Here is a 24,033-nt window from a genome sequence, read left to right as displayed (position 1 = left end):
CTGACGTGAGGAGTGCGGGGAGTAGCGGCGTCCAGGAGCGCGAGGAGGACCGCCGGACATCGCGCGGGGAGGAGCGGCGTACAGGCGGTGAGGAGCGGCGGACAGGTGGTGAGGAGTGGTGGACAGGCAGGGAGGAGCGGGGAGCGGCGGATGAGGTAGGTTTTTGTTAGGAGCGGTGAGCGGCGGAAAAATTAAGCAAAAATGACAATCGTGAGCAAGAGGAAGCAAACGTAACAGAGCATTACAAAAGTGAGCCAAACAGTGCATTACAGGAGAAAAAAGTTACGTGTGCAGGTTACAAAAGCGTACATCGTGAGCAAGAGGAAGCAAATGGAGCATTACAAAAGTGAGCCAAATGGTGCATTACAGGAGGAAAAAGTTACGTGTGCAGGTTACAAAAGCGTAGAAAGTAAACATAGAGGTATAGGAGGAAAAAGTGACGTGTGCAGGTAGCAAGAGGAAGCAAACGGAGCATTACAAAAGTGAGCCAAATGGTGCATTACAGAAGGAAAAAGTTATGCGTGCAGGCTACAAAAGCATAGAAAGTAAACATAGAGGTATAGGAGGAAAAAGTGACGTGTGCAGGTAGCAAGAGGAAGCAAACGGAGCATTACAAAAGTGAGCCAAACGGTGCGTTACAGGAGGAAAAAGATACATCTGCAGGTTACAAAAGCGTAGAAAGTAAACGTAGAGGTATAGTCGGAAAAAGTTATGTGTGCAGGTGCAAAAGCGTAGAAAGTAAACGTAGAGATAAAGGAAGAAAAAGTGACGTGTGCAGGTTACAGAAGCGTACAAAGTAAACATAGAGGTATAATACTGCAATATATGGAGGAAGGCTCCGGGGGACCCAGGGACAACGTCGGGGCAGGCGGGGGCCCTGAAGCCTAATTGCTCCCGGACAACGTCGGGACGGGCTGCTAGTGGAACCCATAAAGTGAGATCAAATGCGCATCAAGTTTGAAATTAAATTAGGTAGTTGAACTCCCCATAAAGAGTAGTTCATGAAACTCAGCCGAGTCTGAATATCCAAGACGCATCAGCATCCAATTGCAGTAGCAAACTGTACCATATAAGCCTCAACAGGGAAATAGAGCAAAAAGGTGTAGCAGTAGCTACACCCATCAGGATAGGAATAAAAGGTAGCATCACCTCCAAAGTGGCAGGCAACAGTAGCAGCTGTCAGTAGTAGTCCTCAGCAATGGAAAGTCTGAAACTGCAAAAAGTCTGAATTTAACTAGAAACACACAATAACCCCTTAAGTGCCTCCGTCGGCCAACGGCCGTCGCAAGCACTACCTCCGTAGTGCTGCGCACATCTGTTGGCCGACGCGGCCCCGCCCACTCATTAAAACCACCGCAGCGGAATTTGCGGTGCGGTTAAGCAGATAATATAAAAGAAGAGAAAACATGCAGACACTAGTGTTGCAGATCAGAGCAGCTCCATTCTTCCTTTCCTACGGAAAACGCATGGAGCTCACAGTCTACTATCAAATATGTAACAGACATCACTAAACATTTGTACAGCTGGGAACATCTAACCTTGGTTCCCAGAGAAGTTTGTGTAGTGTCTATTCTATCATTTATTCAATGTTTCACAGAGTAACAATGAACTACACTAAAGACAGAAACATTTTGCTTGCTGATTTCTAATTAAGAACTGCTTTTTTATTTCATATAAGTAAGGGTTATTGTTCAAATGTGTGATTATCGATTCAGCACTACATGAACATGAGCTAGATAGGACGTTCAAGCTTTGGTGCATCAAGAATATGTCTCTTGTAACTACATGACATTTTAACATGCGTTTTCATGTTAATACCTAAGACAACTTATCATTGATTTTTATGTACATTTTTTATCTCTATCACCAAGAGGCATTTTCAATCTTGTGGAGGAGGTTCAGTTTGTATGAAGACTGTAGAAGTAGTAGTAGCATAATAATTAAAGACATAGCAAAAAGGGCCAGGCATTTCATCAAAATAAAAGCAAAATATCCCATAAGACTAGTGGAGGGATAATACTCACCTCTGAGTACTTAATTAAAATTAGAACTTTCCATCATTAACACCTAGAAAATACAGACTTATTTGCAAGACCTGTGACTCAGATTCTGGTATTTTAAAGCATATTTATAATGAAGACAGAGACATGCATAACTGATTTAAATTAAAACGTTCTGAATGTCGAAGCCAATGACCAATCAGTTAGTCTCAAAATGTCAAACCTTCCAGAGGCAGGGCCCCAATGTTGGCTACATTAAAAACTGCCTGTTACATAGTCCACCTGACCCACCTCGAATGAGCAGCTGAAGAAACAAGTAAATGAGGCTTTCTGAAGAAAACGAAAAGTTGGGAAACGGATATTATGAGAGCCTATACAGTGTCTTCATCTTCTTTTAAATCTTGCACATAACAGAGCTTCGGATTAATGAAAAAGCCAGGATATTCCACAGTAAATATGAATTATAGTTCTTTAAAAAAAACAAAGGACTAACCAGTCTAGCTAACAGACAGGCCTGCAAGCTCACACAGCCCATCAGTGTGACACCTGTGTCCATTCCTCATCACACAGTGAACAGGTGGAAAGTGACATTCACATGATGAGCTGAAAACCTTTTCATAAAATAGGTTTCCAGCTCAGTTGTGAATGCTCTGCACAGCAATACTTCAATAAAAATCTGCCAAAGTTGGAGGTGACTCTAGATGAGCATTATTTTCTGTGGATGATCAAGGCAGGTGACAGAGCAGGGCATTCAAAGCTATACTCGCCATGCCTTTGCCCAATTGCCAAAGACATGCCCCCTTCTCTGTACAATGTCGTGGCACAACATCTTACGATTGGCAGGTCTGTAAAGATTAATATCAGAAAACTTTTTAACTCTCTCTGGAACCATATGCCTCCAGTTGAGAGCTGATTGCAATGAGCTTCCCAAAAGGACCAACTTGGGTCAGATTCTAATTAAAGATCTGGGACGAAATTGAAGCTGGAGCTGCCAATCCAGGCGTTGAGATGTTCCAGCTACCAAGAAGCCTATTTCTTTGTTTCTAAAACCAAAGGGCTTTCATCGAAGTAAGCAAGACCTTGAAGTTTCAAGCACTGTAACACCCAGTAGTGAAGAGGTTGCAGGAAATCTGCTTGAACCGAGGATGCAAACAGACCCACTATTCTGGCCAGGTACCATATGGAAATACAGGACAAAGTTAAAATTCCTTCTATATTTCTGACAGTGTAACCTCGGCAATTGTAAACTGGAGTAGGAAGAAGAGATTTCTCTTGGTCTGTTATACACCTCGTTCTCAGGAAAACACATGGAGAACTGAAGATGGGAGAAAAAAGAGAGGTTTCCAGATACACTAGAAGATGAACCACCAGGGATATGAGAAACACTACAGTCTTCAGTAATTTGGTGAAGACTAAGTAACTGAAGACAGACTGAATTAGAGAGAGGTAAATCTATATGTCTGATCATCCTATATAAAGTGGAGGAATTTCCTGTGTTGTAAGCACATTGGAATGGATAAATAACCATCTTTAAATTCCAGATGGACCATCCAGTCAAGAGGTTATAAACAGTCCTTGAGATGGAGAATAGTTTCCATCTTGAAATAACAATACATAACAAACACATTGAGATAGTGTAAATTGATAGCAAGATGCAGCTTCATGTTTCAGTTATAACCTAGAAAAATGTTGCTCACAAACCAGAATTGTCCAAGACTCCAGGGTCTATTGCCCTTTCACCAAAAACTTTGAATGTCTTGATGAATCATATCTTGATCTTTGACAGGAAGATGAACTAAGTTTTGAAATGGAGTTTGCATTGGGCCACTCTTCAGTTCTATGTGGTAGCCCTTTCCATTTAGGTTATCCATGGATCTGTAAAAATAGAAAAACAATTATGTAGAAATGATGTTTTTCACCTCCCTATGTGAGGAGGCAGTTGCTACACACTTACCAGCATTGCAGTTAACTCTTGACTGGGCTCTTAAGGATTCTTTATGGGAACCTCTTCTGCTCTGTGGGAAAGAACGCCTGCTGGACTGTAAGTAAAATTGAAATTTGGAGTTGTATAGTATACTATAGTAGTAGTAAAGTTAAACTCTTGGTCTAAGTTAGACTTTTTTCGTCTAAACTTAGACCAAAAGTCTAACTTTACTAGTAGTAAAGTGTCAAGTGGGCTGGAAAACACGTGGCGATGTGGCTGATGGTTCACACTTAGTTTATTTGGTTCTTTGGGGTGTAGCTCTCAAAACAACACAATGTTCTCAGATAATGTGACTAGCAGCGACATCTTCGTCAGGGGGATAGATTCTTCTCCCTCCTTGGCGTCGTCTGTACGCGTCTTCTTCTCAGGGGCGCGGGTCCGTGGTGATAAAGAAAATTAAATAAAGGCACTTGCGTTAGTGCCAAGTTTTGGCATGCTTGTGGGGAAGGGCGTGAAGAGGTTCCACCCATCTATTGGGAAGAGGTTCATGAAGAGGGGACAAGAACCGTCACCAGAGGCAAGCAGGCTCGGCGCGCATCAGCTATCCTTATCTCCCAGGGTCTGTGCGCTGCGAGGTGTCATACGCCTGCCCAGCCCTCCCGGATGCCGTTTCCACCCTCCTCCCTGCTCCAAGGAGGCACGCTCGTACCTGCTCAAGCCACGTTCCTCCGGGAACGTGGCAGGGTGCTGAACAGGGTTGTTGTCTTCTGGGCTTCTCCACCTCCTCTTTCGGGCAGCTCCAGGTCTTATTTTATTCTACTCTCATTTGACTTTTCAGCTCTGTGTCGGTGGTTCTGGATTTGGTTCCTTCCTCCTTCCGGGGCTCAGCTTCTCCGTGATAGGTCTCAGTGGCCTTATCCTGTGGTGACGCTGTGAGATCCCACCCCCCCGGGGGCGGACCTCAGTTCTTCCGGCTGAGGGGCGTTAAAGGGCCAGTCCTGTTGGTCCTGATATTCGTCAAGTTCCGTCCCGCAGTGATCTGGGACCGGGGCCTAAAAGTGAATCAGAGGGGCGGGCCTGTGAGGCGTGGCATGACACAATGATCCGGGGAGGAGGGAGGCTGGATCCCGACACATTGCTCCCCCAGAGTCATCCGTGCGGGGATGAAGGGGACAAGGGAGAGGAAGTCAGTATTAGAACTGTGAATACCCAGTCTGTGCCGCACCTCAAAAGAGAAAGGCTGGAGGGACAGAAACCAGCGCATGACCCGGGGGTTGTTGCCCTTGTTTCTACTCATCCAGACCAAGGGGGCATGGCCGGGGAACAGGATGAACTTGTTGCCCTCCGAGTAACACCGGAGTTTATCAATGACCCACTTGATGACCAAGCATTCCTTTCCTATGATTGGGTAGTTTTGGTCCCTGGGAAACAGCTTTCGACTAATGAAGAGAACGGGCCTTTCGTGCCCATCCTTTGTGACCTGGAAGAGAACCGCCCAGATGCCCTCGTCGGAGGCGTCGGTCTATAGAATGAAGGGCTGGGTGTAGTCGGCGGAGATCACAATAGGACTGCTTGTTATGGCCTGTTTCAGTTTTTTGAATGCATTCAGAACATTGGTGGAGGGGGACACAATGTTTTTCCTATCTACCTGATTCATCACCTCTGAAAGGTTGTGGGCACCCCATGGAGGCCAAAATGGAGCACTGTAAACTCGAAGCAACCATCGGGGGTGGAATAAAGCAGTCTTCCGCAGAGGCACCTGCCAATATCCTTTCGTAAGATCTAATGTGGATATGTAATGGGCTTTCCCCAACCTTTCAATTAGTTTGTCTACTCTGTGTAGAGGGTAGGTGTCTAGCTTAGAGATGGTATTTACTTGGTGGAAGTCGATGCAGAACCAGATGGACCCATCCGGTTTGGGCACCATAACAATGGGGGAGGTCCATTTGCTTTGTGAGGGCCGTATAACAACCATCTGTAGCATCTTTTTGACCTCTTCAGAAATGGCTTTCTGACGAGCAGCTAGTATTCGATAGGGCTGCTGGTGGACCACCTTCCTGGAGGGGTTTCGATACAGTGTCCTACTAGATTGGTCCTTCTGAGGAGGTCTGAAAAAAGGGGGGAATAGGACTCTAATATGTCTAATAGGGCTGTCTATTGACTGTGTGATAGGGAGTCGTTAACTATTAGGTCCTCTAGTGTACAGGAGTTGTTTTCTGGGACAAGGACCATGTGGTTGTTCTGGGGTGATGGCCCTATCCACTTCTTTAGCAAGTTATTGTGGTACATCTGATATTTGTGGGGGCTCAGTTGGAATCTATAGGAGTTTTTTCCTATAGTGGCTACCACTTTGTATGGACCCTTCCATTCCCATTTGACGGAAGAGAGGGAGGATGATTGCAGGACCACCACCCAGCCGTTCACTTGTAGGGCTCTTCACTTGGTTTCCTTGTTATAGATGTGTTTTTGTCGTACCTGGTTCTCCTCTAGGTTTGTATGGGTTAGTTCTTGCAGTTTCCCTATCAGTAAGCGAAGATGCTAGGTGTACTCTAGAAGATCACTGGTTTTGTTGTTCTCCTCCCAGGTCTCCCGTGTCATTTCTGACAGGATCCTAGGCTGCCATTCATAGAGGAGGTCTAAGGGGTTTCTGGGGGGCAGGGCTTGGTCTCTGGGTCCGTTCCTGTTACCAGGGCATGGGGCGAGGTTGGGCACACGTGAAGGAAGTCTCCCTCTCTACCGCCTGTTCGGCAGTGAGGTACGTGTACTGTTTCAGCCACCGCTGAGTGGGGTAGGGTAAGGCCTCCAGGAACTGCTCCAGGTAGATGGCGTTCATTATATCCTCCTTGGTGTGCTCAGCAGGCTTGAGCCATTTGTCAGTCGTAAGTTTTAACTTAAAAAACTGAGTTTGAGGGTTGTCTCCGGGGCAGCCCTTCTCCTTTCCTAACTGAAGCCTGTACGCCTCAGAATCTAACCGGGATGGTCTAAGATGATGGCTTTAATTTCTTTGTAGGGGGTAACGCCCCCTATGTTGGGGACCTGGTAGGCGGCCTGAGCTTCACCTAACAGCAGGGGGCCAGGAAAAAGACAACTTTCCTATGGGCCATCCAGAGGCGCGTGCAGCTCTCTCAAAGTTCAAGAGAAAGGCATCCGGGTCCTCTCCTGACACATATTTCTGTAGTAAAACATTTGGGCGGCCGTAAATCCTTTGGTGTGCTTGGGGGCCGCAGCAGTATGTGGTTGTTCCTCGGATCCCCTCACTAGTGTCTGCAGCTGGGATTTTGTGAGGTCTTTAAAGGCATCACCTGGGGTGTCTGCCTGGGCTGAGGTCATCTGCGTTCTACCGCCCATTCCAGCTCCTTTTGACCCTCAACCAGATGCTGTATTAGTGCCTCCATTTTTGGCTCCCTATGGATGTCAACCTTCCCGCATTCTCCACCACTTGTAAAGCGGGCAGGAAAACGCATGTCGATGTGACTGATCGTTCACCCTTACTTTATTTGTCTCTTTGGGGTATAGCTCTCAAAACAACATAATTTTCTCAGATAATATGACTAGCAGCGATGTCTTCATCAGGGAGGATCGATTCTTCTTCCTCCTTGGCGGCGGTTGTATGCGTCTTCTTCTCAGGGGCACGGATCTGTGGTGATAAAAAAAAGAAAATAAAGGCACTTGCATTAGTGACGGGTTATGGCACGCTTGTGGGGAAGGGCCTGAGGAGGTTTCACCCGTCTATTGGGAAGAGGTGCATAAAGAAGGGACAAGAACCATCACCAGAGGCAAGCAGGCTCGGCGCACATCAGGTATCCTTGTCTCCCAGGCTCTGTGCGCTGCGAGGAGTCATACGCCTGCCCAACTCTCCCGGACGCTGTTTCCACACTCCTCCATGCTCCAAGGAGATGCGCTCGTACCTGCTCAAGCCATGATTCTCCTGGAACGTGGCAGGGCGCTAATCTGAGTCGTTGGCTTCCAGGCTTCTCCACCTCCTCTTCAGGGCAGCTCCAGGTCTTCTTCTCTTCTCCTCTCATTCGGTTTTTCGGCTCTGTGTCGGCGGTTCTGGATTCAGCTCCTTCCTCTTTCCGGGGCTCAGCTTCTCCGTGATAGGTCTCGGTGGCCTTATCCTGTGGTGAGACTGCGGGATCCATACCCCCAGGGGGCGGAGCTCAGTTTGTCCAGCTGAAGGGCGTTAAAGGGCCAGCCCTGTTGGTCCTGATATTCCTCAAATTCCCTCCAGCAGTAATCCGGGACCGGGGGCTGAAAGTGAAAGAGAGAGACGGGCCTGTGAGGCGGTGCATGACATAATGATCGGGGAGGAGGGAGGCCGGATACCGACATAAAGTTAGACTTTAGGTCTAAACTAAGACTTAAGGTCTAAACTTGACTTTTGGTTTAAGTTTATCTTTGTGAATCGGCCCAATATCTTTATTTGAGTGGACAATGACGGTCATCATGATAACACCAAAAATCATGAGACTTCAGTGAGTCAAGCAAGGATAAATTCATATAAATTGTATTTAAGACTTGTACTGTCATTTAAAACAGCTATGGAATGGGATACATGGAGTCAAGTAGCTTGGCCTGGCAAGATGGCCCTTTTCATATTTTCTGAAAAAGGCTAAAAGGCTGGAGTCACCCCAAATGGCCAGAAATAGAGTATACAGACATTATTACATTTCTTCATTGGCTTCTCTGAGTGAGATCTATTTCTTGCCCTAAAGTATGCCACTACATGTGTGAGGGTATTCCAATCCAAAGACATAGGATAGAACAACAGAGTCGGATTAAATAAAGGTTATCCAGAATTTCTGACACTCACCCATGGGAAGTATTTTCATTGACAAATTTTGAAATGCTTCTTGATTTATTTTTCTCACAATCAAACCAATTAAGATCTGCCCCGTCACCTGTGTCTGAATCAGTATCTGGAATGTGGATCACAACATCTGAATCATTATTTTATAATTATTGGGAACGATTTTTGACTGCTTACCCTTTTTCACTCCCATCTCTATCTTCTGGTGTGTGAGTCTCATGTCTGACTGACAGGCAGGGTCTACTGAGGATGGAACACCCTACCTCAAACCTCTGACACATTGGACATCGTCTTTGCTGACCTAAATGCTGCATTCAAGCTTGAATGCTTTCATTTACATATTTTCTTTAAATAGGAAGCAGAAATAAGCTTGGAAGAAAAAACAACTTTGAATGCATCATTTAAAAATTAATTGCCATCCAAACCTGCAATTTTTGGCCTGGTTGTACCAGCAGGATGGGTCTGAGCCAAACCCCTTTCTTTGCCATTTCCCCAATGTCTTGTAAAGTTAATAACATAGAGACTGTCCTTGTTTTCCTGACAGAAGCTGCCACAGAATTGTCAATAGTGTTTCTTAACTTGCCTTTACATATATCCTCATCCGTGTCAAGTTCAGAGAGTCAATTATTTAAATTTGTATTAAATAAATCTTCATCAATTTGTAAAGATAAATAAAGGTTAAAGGCACAAAGGAAAATGGAACCCAAATTCAAATCATAGGTTCAGATCACATACAACAATTTAAAAAATGTATTAAAGATAAAACTGTCAATAAAGTGTTATTGCAGTTGACTTAAAAATTAAAGAACCATCATTGCTCATTTCAGGAAGCAAAGCATGCTATTTAGGGAAAGTGTAGTCAGCTGAGATCTGATGATGCTTTAATATGAATTGAAGAGGGAGCTCGTTCTGCATGCACCCGGATTCTAAGAAGCTCCTGAATACCTATGGTCATCTCTGCAGAGTGAATGCATGATCAGAACAACTAGCAACGGACTGGGGGAAAGCCATTCAAGATACTCACAAAGACACTAAGCTTGAGAACATAAATCACTCTGAAACAATGAGGATATGAAACATAAAGCATCAATGTGAATTGAATAAGTTGAAATAATTAAAAAATATGAACATTCAACAAAGCCCGACTGTTCCATCAGCAAGAAAAGCAGGGACTGACATTATACTTCTCTTTTATGGCACTAATTGAACACAAGCGAAAAGAACAGACGGTATCACCCCTCGTCAGCCAGGCTAGTTTGAATCTGGTGATGTAGCAAGCATGGGACCCATGTCTGGGCATACCCTTCCCCCTTAAAGCAACAAACGCAAAAAGTGCAGATGATGGACGGAATGCTGAACAAATCAAACAGTTATCCCCAGTCACAGATCTGGGTTAAATCCATCGTTTTTTGTAGATGTTGGTCCTTTGCTCACTTGTTTCAAGCTAGCCTGGCTGATGTGGGGTGAGACCTGAAACTGGTCCCAGAATGCTTGTTTCTGGTCCAGGTAGGACCTGGGCTGGCAGTTCAGGCTGGACTGTTCCTATGAGGAGCAAGGTTCAGACTGATTTGCATACTGCTAGGTCCAAACTGAGGTTGCTTAGTAAGCAGAAGAACGATGATGGATTCAACCCAGATCTGTACCTGGTGGTGATGGTCTGAAAAGTTTCAGCACTCCATCCATCATAATATTGTGTTTACTAATTAAACACATCTGCAGTGCTTTTGTGTAGATCTAGGTCGAGGTCTTGCAATTTGTAAGTTTCGAAAGGGCAGCAATTCTTTTGTTCTTATCCCTTTGGCTACTGTTATAATACATACTAGCAAATAAGTCTAATATAAAACTTTAGCCTTGCAAACAAAACCCTTTCCTTTTGTGTTTGTCAGAGAATCCACAATGTTAAACCTCTACCTATCACATTTGTCATGGGTTGCACCATGCAAAGTCCCTTGCTGCTACGTTTGACAGTGGGTCTGTCTTAATGATGTCTCTGTCAGTTATAAGAAATGAAACTACCTTCTAAGCTGACTAAATCAATTGTCAAATCCCATTAAAAAAGACTATCATAAAAGGTTTGGGCACAAGTCTATCTCTCTATATTGTTTTTTCTTTTTTTTTGTCATTAATATGCTAATGCTAATTGCTCATGATTTCATTGTAAGTACTGTAAGTATTGTGAGTACTCGAAGACCGCTGAAGCTACACCCTGCCATAAACATATATTGGATTTAACTTCCCCTTCGAAGAGCTTGAACCTCACTATCTGCAATTTACTTGGCTCCACAGTATGCATGCAAAATGTGTGTCCTCTGATGAACACTAAGTAAAGGAAAAGTTTAGAAACCAACTTGTGATTGATCTCGGATGTATGAATTCTAGCAAATGTAATCTGTGTGTCTGTGTGCCCTTCCAAGGGGACTATCCACATGCAAATAAGTACCACTATCCACAAAAAGCACAGTCTAGCTCAAACTTCTATATTGTGTTGGACTAGCTACAGTTTAGGTAAAACTGCAGGGTTACAGTCAGACTCTTCATTGTCCAGAGTCTACTCGTGATTAACAAAGGAAAGACAGAGAACAATGTAAAGTTCTCTCTTCCTGCTATATTCATACCTTAGATTACTATCATTGTCCAGAGTCTGTTCATGACTGACAATGGAAAGACAGAGAACAATGTAAGATTCTCTCTTTCTGCTAGATTTATACCTTAGATTACTAATATTTATAAAGCCAACCGCGAAACTGAGTTTCTTCTGGGGCCTGTAACTTCATTTTATCTAAGAAAGAAATGGTGAGGATAAATTCCCCATAATATTCTCCAAGCATCAAGGCACAGTGCATTGCATTCACTTGGATTGAACATTCATATTATGCATCCTATGAGAACCTCACTAATCATCTTGTGATACACCAAGGGTGGGAGGCAGATTCAGTTTGGCATCAACACAACCTGCCTCCACCTCAATAGTTGAGTAACAATGGACAGTGCTAGTAATAAATAGGTGGTAGCATTAATTCAATGTATTATTTCCTAAAGAAAATAAAATTTCTCTATTTCAGAAACAGCAGTAAACATTGGTTTCGCCAGCCAGCTGCTTTCCGATGACATGGAGATTCTGGATGAATATAAGATCAGGTAAGTCAAAGAATACTTTGTGTGCCAACCTTTGTTTGACCATAATTTTTTGCTTCTAGTATGTTGGTTGTCAGTCATGAGGACGAAGGATGGAGCCCGGCAGGCAGTTGGAAAATACTTGTGTGGGAATTCACGCCATATGGTATTATCCTAGAGGTTGTCCCTCCTGTACCTAAAGGCACACACAAGGACTGGCCAGGTTTAAGAAATAAAGTCACTCAATAGTTTTCAGCGAACGCAGTTTGGCCAAATATCTAGTCATTACAATCATCATGGCTATTAGAGTGGGCTGGATGGGACATTCTCCCAGGTTTTCAAGGAGTGGCTGTGTCGTAATAAACTTTAGAAACCCACACCTGATAAGTCAACTATTACAAAGATTGGATTACTGCACAAAAGACTTGGGCATGACTTGTGCTTTGCCACTGGGCTTTTTCTATCACTCCACATCCATTGCACAAACCCCTTGCCATAACCCAGCTCAAGGGTCTATTCCATTTCACTAGCCCATGTTTTCTTCCACTCATTATTAAAGCGCTTTAGGATCCTGGCTTCCATGTTAGACGTTGAGTGACTACCTATTCTTCCATCCCTCTGACAACATGGTACTGGATACCAACAAGGAGGACATTCCAAGTGCCCACCCCCAAGTGAATCTTAAGCTACCTCTTGAGCATCGGCTGCACCAGATCAGATTGCTTAAAATTATTTTCCTGGAACATTGAAGGCATCAGCAATAAGCTGAATAATAGAGACCGGTTAGATTTGATTAAAGAGTAAGATGTTGTATTTTGTCAGGACACGTGGGCACTAAATCAGAGTATCATGAAATTATTTAATTTTAGAGACTGAGCTTTTTTTAGGGAAGGGAAGGTGAACCAATCTCTCCAACCTTTACTGGTAGAGGCAAGGACTCATCTTTTTACTTTGTCTTGGTTTTATCTCTCTTTGTACCAGATATACAAGATTCAAAGATTCACACATTTTACCATCTATCCATCTTGACCACAACCCATTAGTTCTTAGGTTTATATACCCCCTTGCTAATCTACAAACACGTAGAACTCTTCCTGACCTGCAGTTTTTGAAAAATAGGGGTATCCACTTAAAATTCGATAAAGTAGACCACAAGAAATGTTTGTTGAAGTTATGACCTGCTTAAATGAGAAGGTACAAGTTGAGGATGTGCTGGTGAGCTTCGATGGTCTATGCATATTTACAACAAGGGGTGGTGAGGGACAGAGTCTCTGAATTAAGCAGAAAGCTCTCACCCAGTCAAGAGATCAGGGCTAGATCCAACACCGTTTTTTAGCTCACTGCACCATCCCAGTTTCAGAACCTGGCTGTATGCAAATTAGTCTGTTCCTGTCCCAGTGCATGATGGGAACAGGGCAAACCAAACTACAAAAGCCAATTCTTACACTGGGAAGGAAACAAGCTCCCGGGGACCGGTTTCTGGCATTACAGCCGTCTTCGGCCCGGTTTGCTTGAATCCTGATGGTGCAATGAGCAAGGGTCTCACATCTGAGAATACCCTTCCACGCTTAGGGTGGACAAAAATATTTACAACAAGGGGTGGTGAGGGACAGAGTCTCTGAATTAAGCAGAAAGCTCTCACCCAGTCAAGAGATCAGGGCTAGATCCAACACCGTTTTTTAGCTCACTGCACCATCCCAGTTTCAGAACCTGGCTGTATGCAAATTAGTCTGTTCCTGTCCCAGTGCATGATGGGAACAGGGCAAACCAAACTACAAAAGCCAATTCTTACACTGGGAAGGAAACAAGCTCCCGGGGACCGGTTTCTGGCATTACAGCCGTCTTCGGCCCGGTTTGCTTGAATCCTGATGGTGCAATGAGCAAGGGTCTCACATCTGAGAATACCCTTCCACGCTTAGGGTGGACAAAAATATTTACAACAAGGGGTGGTGAGGGACAGAGTCTCTGAATTAAGCAGAAAGCTCTCACCCAGTCAAGAGATCAGGGCTAGATCCAACACCGTTTTTTAGCTCACTGCACCATCCCAGTTTCAGAACCTGGCTGTATGCAAATTAGTCTGTTCCTGTCCCAGTGCATGATGGGAACAGGGCAAACCAAACTACAAAAGCCAATTCTTACACTGGGAAGGAAACAAGCTCCCGGGGACCGGTTTCTGGCATTACAGCCGTCTTCGGCCCGGTTTGCTTGAATCCTGATGGTGCAATGAGCAAGGGTCTCACATCTGAGAATACCCTTCCACGCTTAGGGTGGACAAAAATATTTACAACAAGGGGTGGTGAGGGACAGAGTCTCTGAATTAAGCAGAAAGCTCTCACCCAGTCAAGAGATCAGGGCTAGATCCAACACCGTTTTTTAGCTCACTGCACCATCCAGTTTCAGAACCTGGCTGTATGCAAATTAGTCTGTTCCTGTCCCAGTGCATGATGGGAACAGGGCAAACCAAACTACAAAAGCCAATTCTTACACTGGGAAGGAAACAAGCTCCCGGGGACCGGTTTCTGGCATTACAGCCGTCTTCGGCCCGGTTTGCTTGAATCCTGATGGTGCAATGAGCAAGGGTCTCACATCTGAGAATACCCTTCCACGCTTAGGGTGGACAAAAATATTTACAACAAGGGGTGGTGAGGGACAGAGTCTCTGAATTAAGCAGAAAGCTCTCACCCAGTCAAGAGATCAGGGCTAGATCCAACACCGTTTTTTAGCTCACTGCACCATCCCAGTTTCAGAACCTGGCTGTATGCAAATTAGTCTGTTCCTGTCCCAGTGCATGATGGGAACAGGGCAAACCAAACTACAAAAGCCAATTCTTACACTGGGAAGGAAACAAGCTCCCGGGGACCGGTTTCTGGCATTACAGCCGTCTTCGGCCCGGTTTGCTTGAATCCTGATGGTGCAATGAGCAAGGGTCTCACATCTGAGAATACCCTTCCACGCTTAGGGTGGACAAAAATATTTACAACAAGGGGTGGTGAGGGACAGAGTCTCTGAATTAAGCAGAAAGCTCTCACCCAGTCAAGAGATCAGGGCTAGATCCAACACCGTTTTTTAGCTCACTGCACCATCCCAGTTTCAGAACCTGGCTGTATGCAAATTAGTCTGTTCCTGTCCCAGTGCATGATGGGAACAGGGCAAACCAAACTACAAAAGCCAATTCTTACACTGGGAAGGAAACAAGCTCCCGGGGACCGGTTTCTGGCATTACAGCCGTCTTCGGCCCGGTTTGCTTGAATCCTGATGGTGCAATGAGCAAGGGTCTCACATCTGAGAATACCCTTCCACGCTTAGGGTGGACAAAAATATTTACAACAAGGGGTGGTGAGGGACAGAGTCTCTGAATTAAGCAGAAAGCTCTCACCCAGTCAAGAGATCAGGGCTAGATCCAACACCGTTTTTTAGCTCACTGCACCATCCCAGTTTCAGAACCTGGCTGTATGCAAATTAGTCTGTTCCTGTCCCAGTGCATGATGGGAACAGGGCAAACCAAACTACAAAAGCCAATTCTTACACTGGGAAGGAAACAAGCTCCCGGGGACCGGTTTCTGGCATTACAGCCGTCTTCGGCCCGGTTTGCTTGAATCCTGATGGTGCAATGAGCAAGGGTCTCACATCTGAGAATACCCTTCCACGCTTAGGGTGGACAAAAATATTTACAACAAGGGGTGGTGAGGGACAGAGTCTCTGAATTAAGCAGAAGGGCCAGGGACAGACTGATTTGCATATAGCCAGGTTCTGAGCTGGGATGGGGCAGTGAGATAAATAACGGTGATGGATCAAGCCCTGATCTTTGGACTGGGTAAGAGTGGTCTGCTCAATTCAGACACTCTGTTCATCACCACCCCCTTTTGTAAATCGATTTTGGCCACTATAGGTGTGGCAGGGTATACTCAGACATGAGTCCCTTTCTCACTGCTCCATCAGGATTCAAGCAAGCCGGGCCGAAGAGGCTGAAATGCCAGAAACCGGTCCCCGGTAGCTTGTCTCCTTTCTGGTAAAGAATTGGCTTGGTAGTTTAGTCTGCCCTGTTCCCATGATGCACTGGGCCAGGGACAGACTGATTTGCATATAGCCAGGTTCTGAGCTGGGATGGGGCAGTGAGATAAATAACGGTGATGGATCAAGCCCTGATCTTTGGACTGGGTAAGAGTGGTCTGCTCAATTCAGACACTCTGTTCATCACCACCCCCTTTTGTAAATCGATTTTGGCCACTATAGGTGTGGCAGGGTATACTCAGACATGAGTCCCTTTCTCACTGCTCCATCAGGATTCAAGCAAGCCGGGCCGAAGAGGCTGAAATGCCAGAAACCGGTCCCCGGTAGCTTGTCTCCTTTCTGGTAAAGAATTGGCTTGGTAGTTTAGTCTGCCCTGTTCCCATGATGCACTGGGCCAGGGACAGACTGATTTGCATATAGCCAGGTTCTGAGCTGGGATGGGGCAGTGAGATAAATAACGGTGATGGATCAAGCCCTGATCTTTGGACTGGGTAAGAGTGGTCTGCTCAATTCAGACACTCTGTTCATCACCACCCCCTTTTGTAAATCGATTTTGGCCACTATAGGTGTGGCAGGGTATACTCAGACATGAGTCCCTTTCTCACTGCTCCATCAGGATTCAAGCAAGCCGGGCCGAAGAGGCTGAAATGCCAGAAACCGGTCCCCGGTAGCTTGTCTCCTTTCTGGTAAAGAATTGGCTTGGTAGTTTAGTCTGCCCTGTTCCCATGATGCACTGGGCCAGGGACAGACTGATTTGCATATAGCCAGGTTCTGAGCTGGGATGGGGCAGTGAGATAAATAACGGTGATGGATCAAGCCCTGATCTTTGGACTGGGTAAGAGTGGTCTGCTCAATTCAGACACTCTGTTCATCACCACCCCCTTTTGTAAATCGATTTTGGCCACTATAGGTGTGGCAGGGTATACTCAGACATGAGTCCCTTTCTCACTGCTCCATCAGGATTCAAGCAAGCCGGGCCGAAGAGGCTGAAATGCCAGAAACCGGTCCCCGGTAGCTTGTCTCCTTTCTGGTAAAGAATTGGCTTGGTAGTTTAGTCTGCCCTGTTCCCATGATGCACTGGGCCAGGGACAGACTGATTTGCATATAGCCAGGTTCTGAGCTGGGATGGGGCAGTGAGATAAATAACGGTGATGGATCAAGCCCTGATCTTTGGACTGGGTAAGAGTGGTCTGCTCAATTCAGACACTCTGTTCATCACCACCCCCTTTTGTAAATCGATTTTGGCCACTATAGGTGTGGCAGGGTATACTCAGACATGAGTCCCTTTCTCACTGCTCCATCAGGATTCAAGCAAGCCGGGCCGAAGAGGCTGAAATGCCAGAAACCGGTCCCCGGTAGCTTGTCTCCTTTCTGGTAAAGAATTGGCTTGGTAGTTTAGTCTGCCCTGTTCCCATGATGCACTGGGCCAGGGACAGACTGATTTGCATATAGCCAGGTTCTGAGCTGGGATGGGGCAGTGAGATAAATAACGGTGATGGATCAAGCCCTGATCTTTGGACTGGGTAAGAGTGGTCTGCTCAATTCAGACACTCTGTTCATCACCACCCCCTTTTGTAAATCGATTTTGGCCACTATAGGTGTGGCAGGGTATACTCAGACATGAGTCCCTTTCTCACTGCTCCATCAGGATTCAAGCAAGCCGGGCCGAAGAGGCTGAAATGCCAGAAACCGGTCCCCGGTAGCTTGTCTCCTTTCTGGTAAAGAATTGGCTTGGTAGTTTAGTCTGCCCTGTTCCCATGATGCACTGGGCCAGGAACAGACTGATTTGCATATAGCCAGGTTCTGAGCTGGGATGGGGCAGTGAGATAAATAACGGTGATGGATCAAGCCCTGATCTTTGGACTGGGTAAGAGTGGTCTGCTCAATTCAGACACTCTGTTCATCACCACCCCCTTTTGTAAATCGATTTTGGCCACTATAGGTGTGGCAGGGTATACTCAGACATGAGTCCCTTTCTCACTGCTCCATCAGGATTCAAGCAAGCCGGGCCGAAGAGGCTGAAATGCCAGAAACCGGTCCCCGGTAGCTTGTCTCCTTTCTGGTAAAGAATTGGCTTGGTAGTTTAGTCTGCCCTGTTCCCATGATGCACTGGGCCAGGGACAGACTGATTTGCATATAGCCAGGTTCTGAGCTGGGATGGGGCAGTGAGATAAATAACGGTGATGGATCAAGCCCTGATCTTTGGACTGGGTAAGAGTGGTCTGCTCAATTCAGACACTCTGTTCATCACCACCCCCTTTTGTAAATCGATTTTGGCCACTATAGGTGTGGCAGGGTATACTCAGACATGAGTCCCTTTCTCACTGCTCCATCAGGATTCAAGCAAGCCGGGCCGAAGAGGCTGAAATGCCAGAAACCGGTCCCCGGTAGCTTGTCTCCTTTCTGGTAAAGAATTGGCTTGGTAGTTTAGTCTGCCCTGTTCCCATGATGCACTGGGCCAGGGACAGACTGATTTGCATATAGCCAGGTTCTGAGCTGGGATGGGGCAGTGAGATAAATAACGGTGATGGATCAAGCCCTGATCTTTGGACTGGGTAAGAGTGGTCTGCTCAATTCAGACACTCTGTTCATCACCACCCCCTTTTGTAAATCGATTTTGGCCACTATAGGTGTGGCAGGGTATACTCAGACATGAGTCCCTTTCTCACTGCTCCATCAGGATTCAAGCAAGCCGGGCCGAAGAGGCTGAAATGCCAGAAACCGGTCCCCGGTAGCTTGTCTCCTTTCTGGTAAAGAATTGGCTTGGTAGTTTAGTCTGCCCTGTTCCCATGATGCACTGGGCCAGGGACAGACTGATTTGCATATAGCCAGGTTCTGAGCTGGGATGGGGCAGTGAGATAAATAACGGTGATGGATCAAGCCCTGATCTTTGGACTGGGTAAGAGTGGTCTGCTCAATTCAGACACTCTGTTCATCACCACCCCCTTTTGTAAATCGATTTTGGCCACTATAGGTGTGGCAGGGTATACTCAGACATGAGTCCCTTTCTCACTGCTCCATCAGGATTCAAGCAAGCCGGGCCGAAGAGGCTGAAATGCCAGAAACCGGTCCCCGGTAGCTTGTCTCCTTTCTGGTAAAGAATTGGCTTGGTAGTTTAGTCTGCCCTGTTCCCATGATGCACTGGGCCAGGGACAGACTGATTTGCATATAGCCAGGTTCTGAGCTGGGATGGGGCAGTGAGATAAATAACGGTGATGGATCAAGCCCTGATCTTTGGACTGGGTAAGAGTGGTCTGCTCAATTCAGACACTCTGTTCATCACCACCCCCTTTTGTAAATCGATTTTGGCCACTATAGGTGTGGCAGGGTATACTCAGACATGAGTCCCTTTCTCACTGCTCCATCAGGATTCAAGCAAGCCGGGCCGAAGAGGCTGAAATGCCAGAAACCGGTCCCCGGTAGCTTGTCTCCTTTCTGGTAAAGAATTGGCTTGGTAGTTTAGTCTGCCCTGTTCCCATGATGCACTGGGCCAGGGACAGACTGATTTGCATATAGCCAGGTTCTGAGCTGGGATGGGGCAGTGAGATAAATAACGGTGATGGATCAAGCCCTGATCTTTGGACTGGGTAAGAGTGGTCTGCTCCATTCAGACACTCTGTTCATCACCACCCCCTTTTGTAAATCGATTTTGGCCACTATAGGTGTGGCAGGGTATACTCAGACATGAGTCCCTTTCTCACTGCTCCATCAGGATTCAAGCAAGCCGGGCCGAAGAGGCTGAAATGCCAGAAACCGGTCCCCGGTAGCTTGTCTCCTTTCTGGTAAAGAATTGGCTTGGTAGTTTAGTCTGCCCTGTTCCCATGATGCACTGGGCCAGGGACAGACTGATTTGCATATAGCCAGGTTCTGAGCTGGGATGGGGCAGTGAGATAAATAACGGTGATGGATCAAGCCCTGATCTTTGGACTGGGTAAGAGTGGTCTGCTCCATTCAGACACTCTGTTCATCACCACCCCCTTTTGTAAATCGATTTTGGCCACTATAGGTGTGGCAGGGTATACTCAGACATGAGTCCCTTTCTCACTGCTCCATCAGGATTCAAGCAAGCCGGGCCGAAGAGGCTGAAATGCCAGAAACCGGTCCCCGGTAGCTTGTCTCCTTTCTGGTAAAGAATTGGCTTGGTAGTTTAGTCTGCCCTGTTCCCATGATGCACTGGGCCAGGGACAGACTGATTTGGATATAGCCAGGTTCTGAGCTGGGATGGGGCAGTGAGATAAATAACGGTGATGGATCAAGCCCTGATCTTTGGACTGGGTAAGAGTGGTCTGCTCAATTCAGACACTCTGTTCATCACCACCCCCTTTTGTAAATCGATTTTGGCCACTATAGGTGTGGCAGGGTATACTCAGACATGAGTCCCTTTCTCACTGCTCCATCAGGATTCAAGCAAGCCGGGCCGAAGAGGCTGAAATGCCAGAAACCGGTCCCCGGTAGCTTGTCTCCTTTCTGGTAAAGAATTGGCTTGGTAGTTTAGTCTGCCCTGTTCCCATGATGCACTGGGCCAGGGACAGACTGATTTGCATATAGCCAGGTTCTGAGCTGGGATGGGGCAGTGAGATAAATAACGGTGATGGATCAAGCCCTGATCTTTGGACTGGGTAAGAGTGGTCTGCTCAATTCAGACACTCTGTTCATCACCACCCCCTTTTGTAAATCGATGGTCTATGCAACTTTGCTTCAAGCTTGTTGGTTACTAAGTAAAAACACACAGAACCCTGTCCTCACAAATGGTTCACCCATGCATGCCCTGCTGCACTTAAACAGCTAAGGGAGCCCCTTAAGGCATCTCCCCGCAACAGTGAGGTTGTGAGAAAATCAAGATCCTCATATAAAATACTTTTAGGAAAAAGTAAACAGGATGAAAGAAATTAGGCCTGGGATGTCCTTCAAGTTGCCACCTTACTTAGAGACTCTAGGGCCTTCTGAGTAGTAATAAACATACCATACTTCTCAAATGATAACTAACCCAAAATAGAATTCAACATTTTACCTGAGAACTGGGATGGATATTTTTTGAAAATATTCTCCTGTGATCTTCTTTCTAAAACAGCATTAGATTTACTAACCCCATCAGGTACTGAAATATTAGATTAGCCCTAAGTGATTCCACTGAGGTCAATGTAGTATCTAGGGCCATATTACAATCATCTGCCAGAAAGGCACCAGGTGCCAATGGGGTCCCCATTGACGTTTAAAGGCAGGATCCTGCCTTCTGGGCATATATTTTAACTAACATTTTTCGTGCTGTAGTTAGCGGTGACATCCCATATTCCTGGAAGGAGTCCCATATTACACCTATATTTTTTAAAAAAATAGAAGCAAACCCTTATGTTATAGAAACATCTCCCTCTTGGACTCCTCAGTCAATATTCTGGGGCAGGTCCTTTTACAGATCCTGGAAAATTAAATATTTGACAACAGATTTTTCTTGGATACACAAAATGGTTTCCGTCAGGGGCTAGGCACAGTTGAGCAAACATTAAATATTCTACCGATATCAGGGAAATACATTCTAGCTAGGGAGGGGCTCTACGTATGGCCTTCATGCGCCTCTCTAGCACGTTTGATTCTGTGGACAGGACAAGCTGTGGTTCACTATGTGCAAAGCAGGGATCCTTTCAGTTCTGATAGATTTTTTAATACGCCTCCACTGTGTCACAAAGGTTCGGGTTTAATTTAATTTAAATGGGGATTGTACACTTTCATTTAAATGGGCATTGTACCAAGGGTGTGAGGCATTGTTATATGTTAGGACCATTTTTTATTTCTTTTTTATATACATACCTTCAAGCGGTGCTGACAGCCAAAGCCAAAGACCTTCCCAGAGTCGGGAATTGTCAATTACTTGTTGCATTATATGTGGATGACAGGGGCTTGATCCCCACTGCCAGTGGGCTGCAATTGCTCCTTGATACATTTAATGATTTTATGGGGGGCCTAAACTTGAAAATAAACCATCAGAAATCACATATAATGGTTTGCAGCCCAAAAGACCCCTTACGCACATTCGACACAGATAGAACCCCCATTGTAAAAGTGGAGTTTTAAATATCTTGGCGTCACGTTTTCATAAAGGTTTAGTTAGGAAGGGCTTTTACCTCAGAGAGCTTCTAAATTTATTGGAGCTATTGATGGTATTTAAAATATCTCTAAATAACTGGGCCGAAAACCCTTTAAGGAACTGATTTCCCTATACAAAAGTAAATGTCTCTCCTTCGGGTGTTATGGGGCAGACGTCTAGGGATTTACCCTTCCTGGTAGTCTCCAAAGAATTGAAAACAAATTCCTTTGAAGGCTCCTAGTGATTCCTAAAAGCCCAGTCAGCCATTTTGCCCACCTCAAGGCTGGACCTTCCTTTTTAGAGAACTAGGCGCTGACGGCTCCATTACTTACATGGATTAACATTTAGCACTCACAGCAAAGCACATTTTCACGCATGGTCATTAAAGACTGCCTGAGACAAGACTGATCTTTGGCCATCCTTGAATTGCCCATCCTAAAAGGGGGTTTTCTGACATTGGCCCATCATTCATTTAATTTCTTATCATTCATTTCATTTCTCCATAGAAATCAACAATAGTTCAAAACTCACAGTGAAAATTATTTCTTTTCAACATAGAAACCACGTTAGATTCTTCAAAAACCAATGGATGAGTACAGTTCCATGGTATCTAGACATAAAACACGAAGAAGACCCAGAATCATACTTAATATGGGTCACAAATACCAAACTTAGGGGTTTGTCCGCCCACCACCGTAACCGAATGCGGGACCGTCCGCAAGGGGTGTGTCGGTCCCGCACCTGCAATTAGGATGGCACCACCACTGTGGCAGTGGCATCCCCTATTCCCAGCATTGTGGCGGGCAGTGCTCACAGCACCGCCCGCCACAATGCTGGTCTTTGAAGTGTGGATGGCCGGCGGATCGCCCCCGCCGGGCCAGCTGTGACTATCGCCGGCCCGGCGGGGGCGATCCGCCTGCCGTCCTAATGGGCCCCATAGATTTTTCCTAACCTGTTTTAGATTCAGCACTTTGAACTTTATGATTGCTTACCCCCACCAGGGCACTTGGTTTCAATGTATGCCTCCTTGCCCTTGTGACAAAACTTGCAAGCAATCCCTAGCACATTTTATGTTTGTTTGCAGTGTTTGTGTGCCCCCAAGAAAACAAAATCTATGACCACTATTATGCACTTATGGCATAAGGTCCCATAAAGAATGTTTGCAGCGCCTTCAGCTCCCAGACTCTGGAAATTGTTGTCTTATCATCATCACCTTTGTACGCCACGCTCTCAAACTCAGGAGAGCAGTGAATAATGTTAATTTTGATGACCTTTGAAGTGCCTTATGCTTGACCTACTTAAAGCTCAGATTAAGGGCCAGATGTAGGTAAAGTCAATTTTGCGAGTCCTTAATAGCGATTTTTCCCGATTCGCTATTAAGGACTCACTAAATGGAATGTATGTAGGAATCGCAAAAATAATTGTGATTCCTTAATATTCCTTAATTGCGAATCGCAAATTGAGATTCATAATCAAGGAATATCTTCCCATTCATTCCTATGGGCCAAGAGGGCCATAGGAATGAATGGGATTTGCGCACACATTTTGCGAGTAACCAAGAGGTACTCGCAAATTGCGTGCGCAATTTCAAGGGTGCAAGGGTTCCAAAAGGACACCCTGTTGCACCCCTGAAGTGTGCATGTGTGCACATGTGGCGCACATACATGCCAAAAGTGCTTTTTTAAAGGAAATCGCAAAATACCACCAACTTGAAGTTGGTGGAAGTTTGCAAATTCCTTAAGGCAATATCACAATTTGCGATAGCATTTATAGAATCACAAATTGTGAATCTCCAAATGCTTGCGCAAAATAAGGAATCACAATTTTTGCGATTCCTTATGTTGCAAGTGGGTATTTGCCTACCTACATTGCACACAGCCAAACACTGAAATTCTGCAAATGTCATTGTTTGCGATTGTAATTTGGCTTTCTACATCTGGCCCAAAGTCCTTTGGATCTATGTGTTGGAATTATATTTATTTTTATCTATCATACTTACTATTTTTCATCTGGTGCTTTTTTTCTGATGTTTATACACGTTTTACCATTGTTTCAGTAATGTAACTTCTTTTTATGGCTGTACAGCCAAATA

General features: G+C 45.5%; 1 protein-coding gene across 1 annotated transcript in view; it reads left to right on the top strand.

The window, feature by feature from the left end:
- LOC147690325 (phospholipid-transporting ATPase IK-like) overlaps positions 1 to 24,033 on the top strand; it is a 1,699,388-nt gene that overhangs the window by 1,346,512 nt on the left and 328,843 nt on the right. Inside the window, exon 19 of the mRNA XM_086937963.1 lies at positions 11,797 to 11,872. Coding sequence (XP_086794089.1) covers positions 11,797 to 11,872 — 76 coding nt within the window. The remainder of the gene's footprint in view (positions 1 to 11,796; positions 11,873 to 24,033) is intronic.

Source organism: Lissotriton vulgaris, chromosome 9, assembly GCF_964263255.1.
Source record: "Lissotriton vulgaris chromosome 9, aLisVul1.2, whole genome shotgun sequence".
In the NCBI taxonomy this organism is placed as follows: Eukaryota; Metazoa; Chordata; class Amphibia; order Caudata; family Salamandridae; genus Lissotriton; species Lissotriton vulgaris.
The sequence above is the reverse complement of the archived record's forward strand: the minus strand, read 5'-3'. Positions and strand labels throughout refer to the sequence as shown.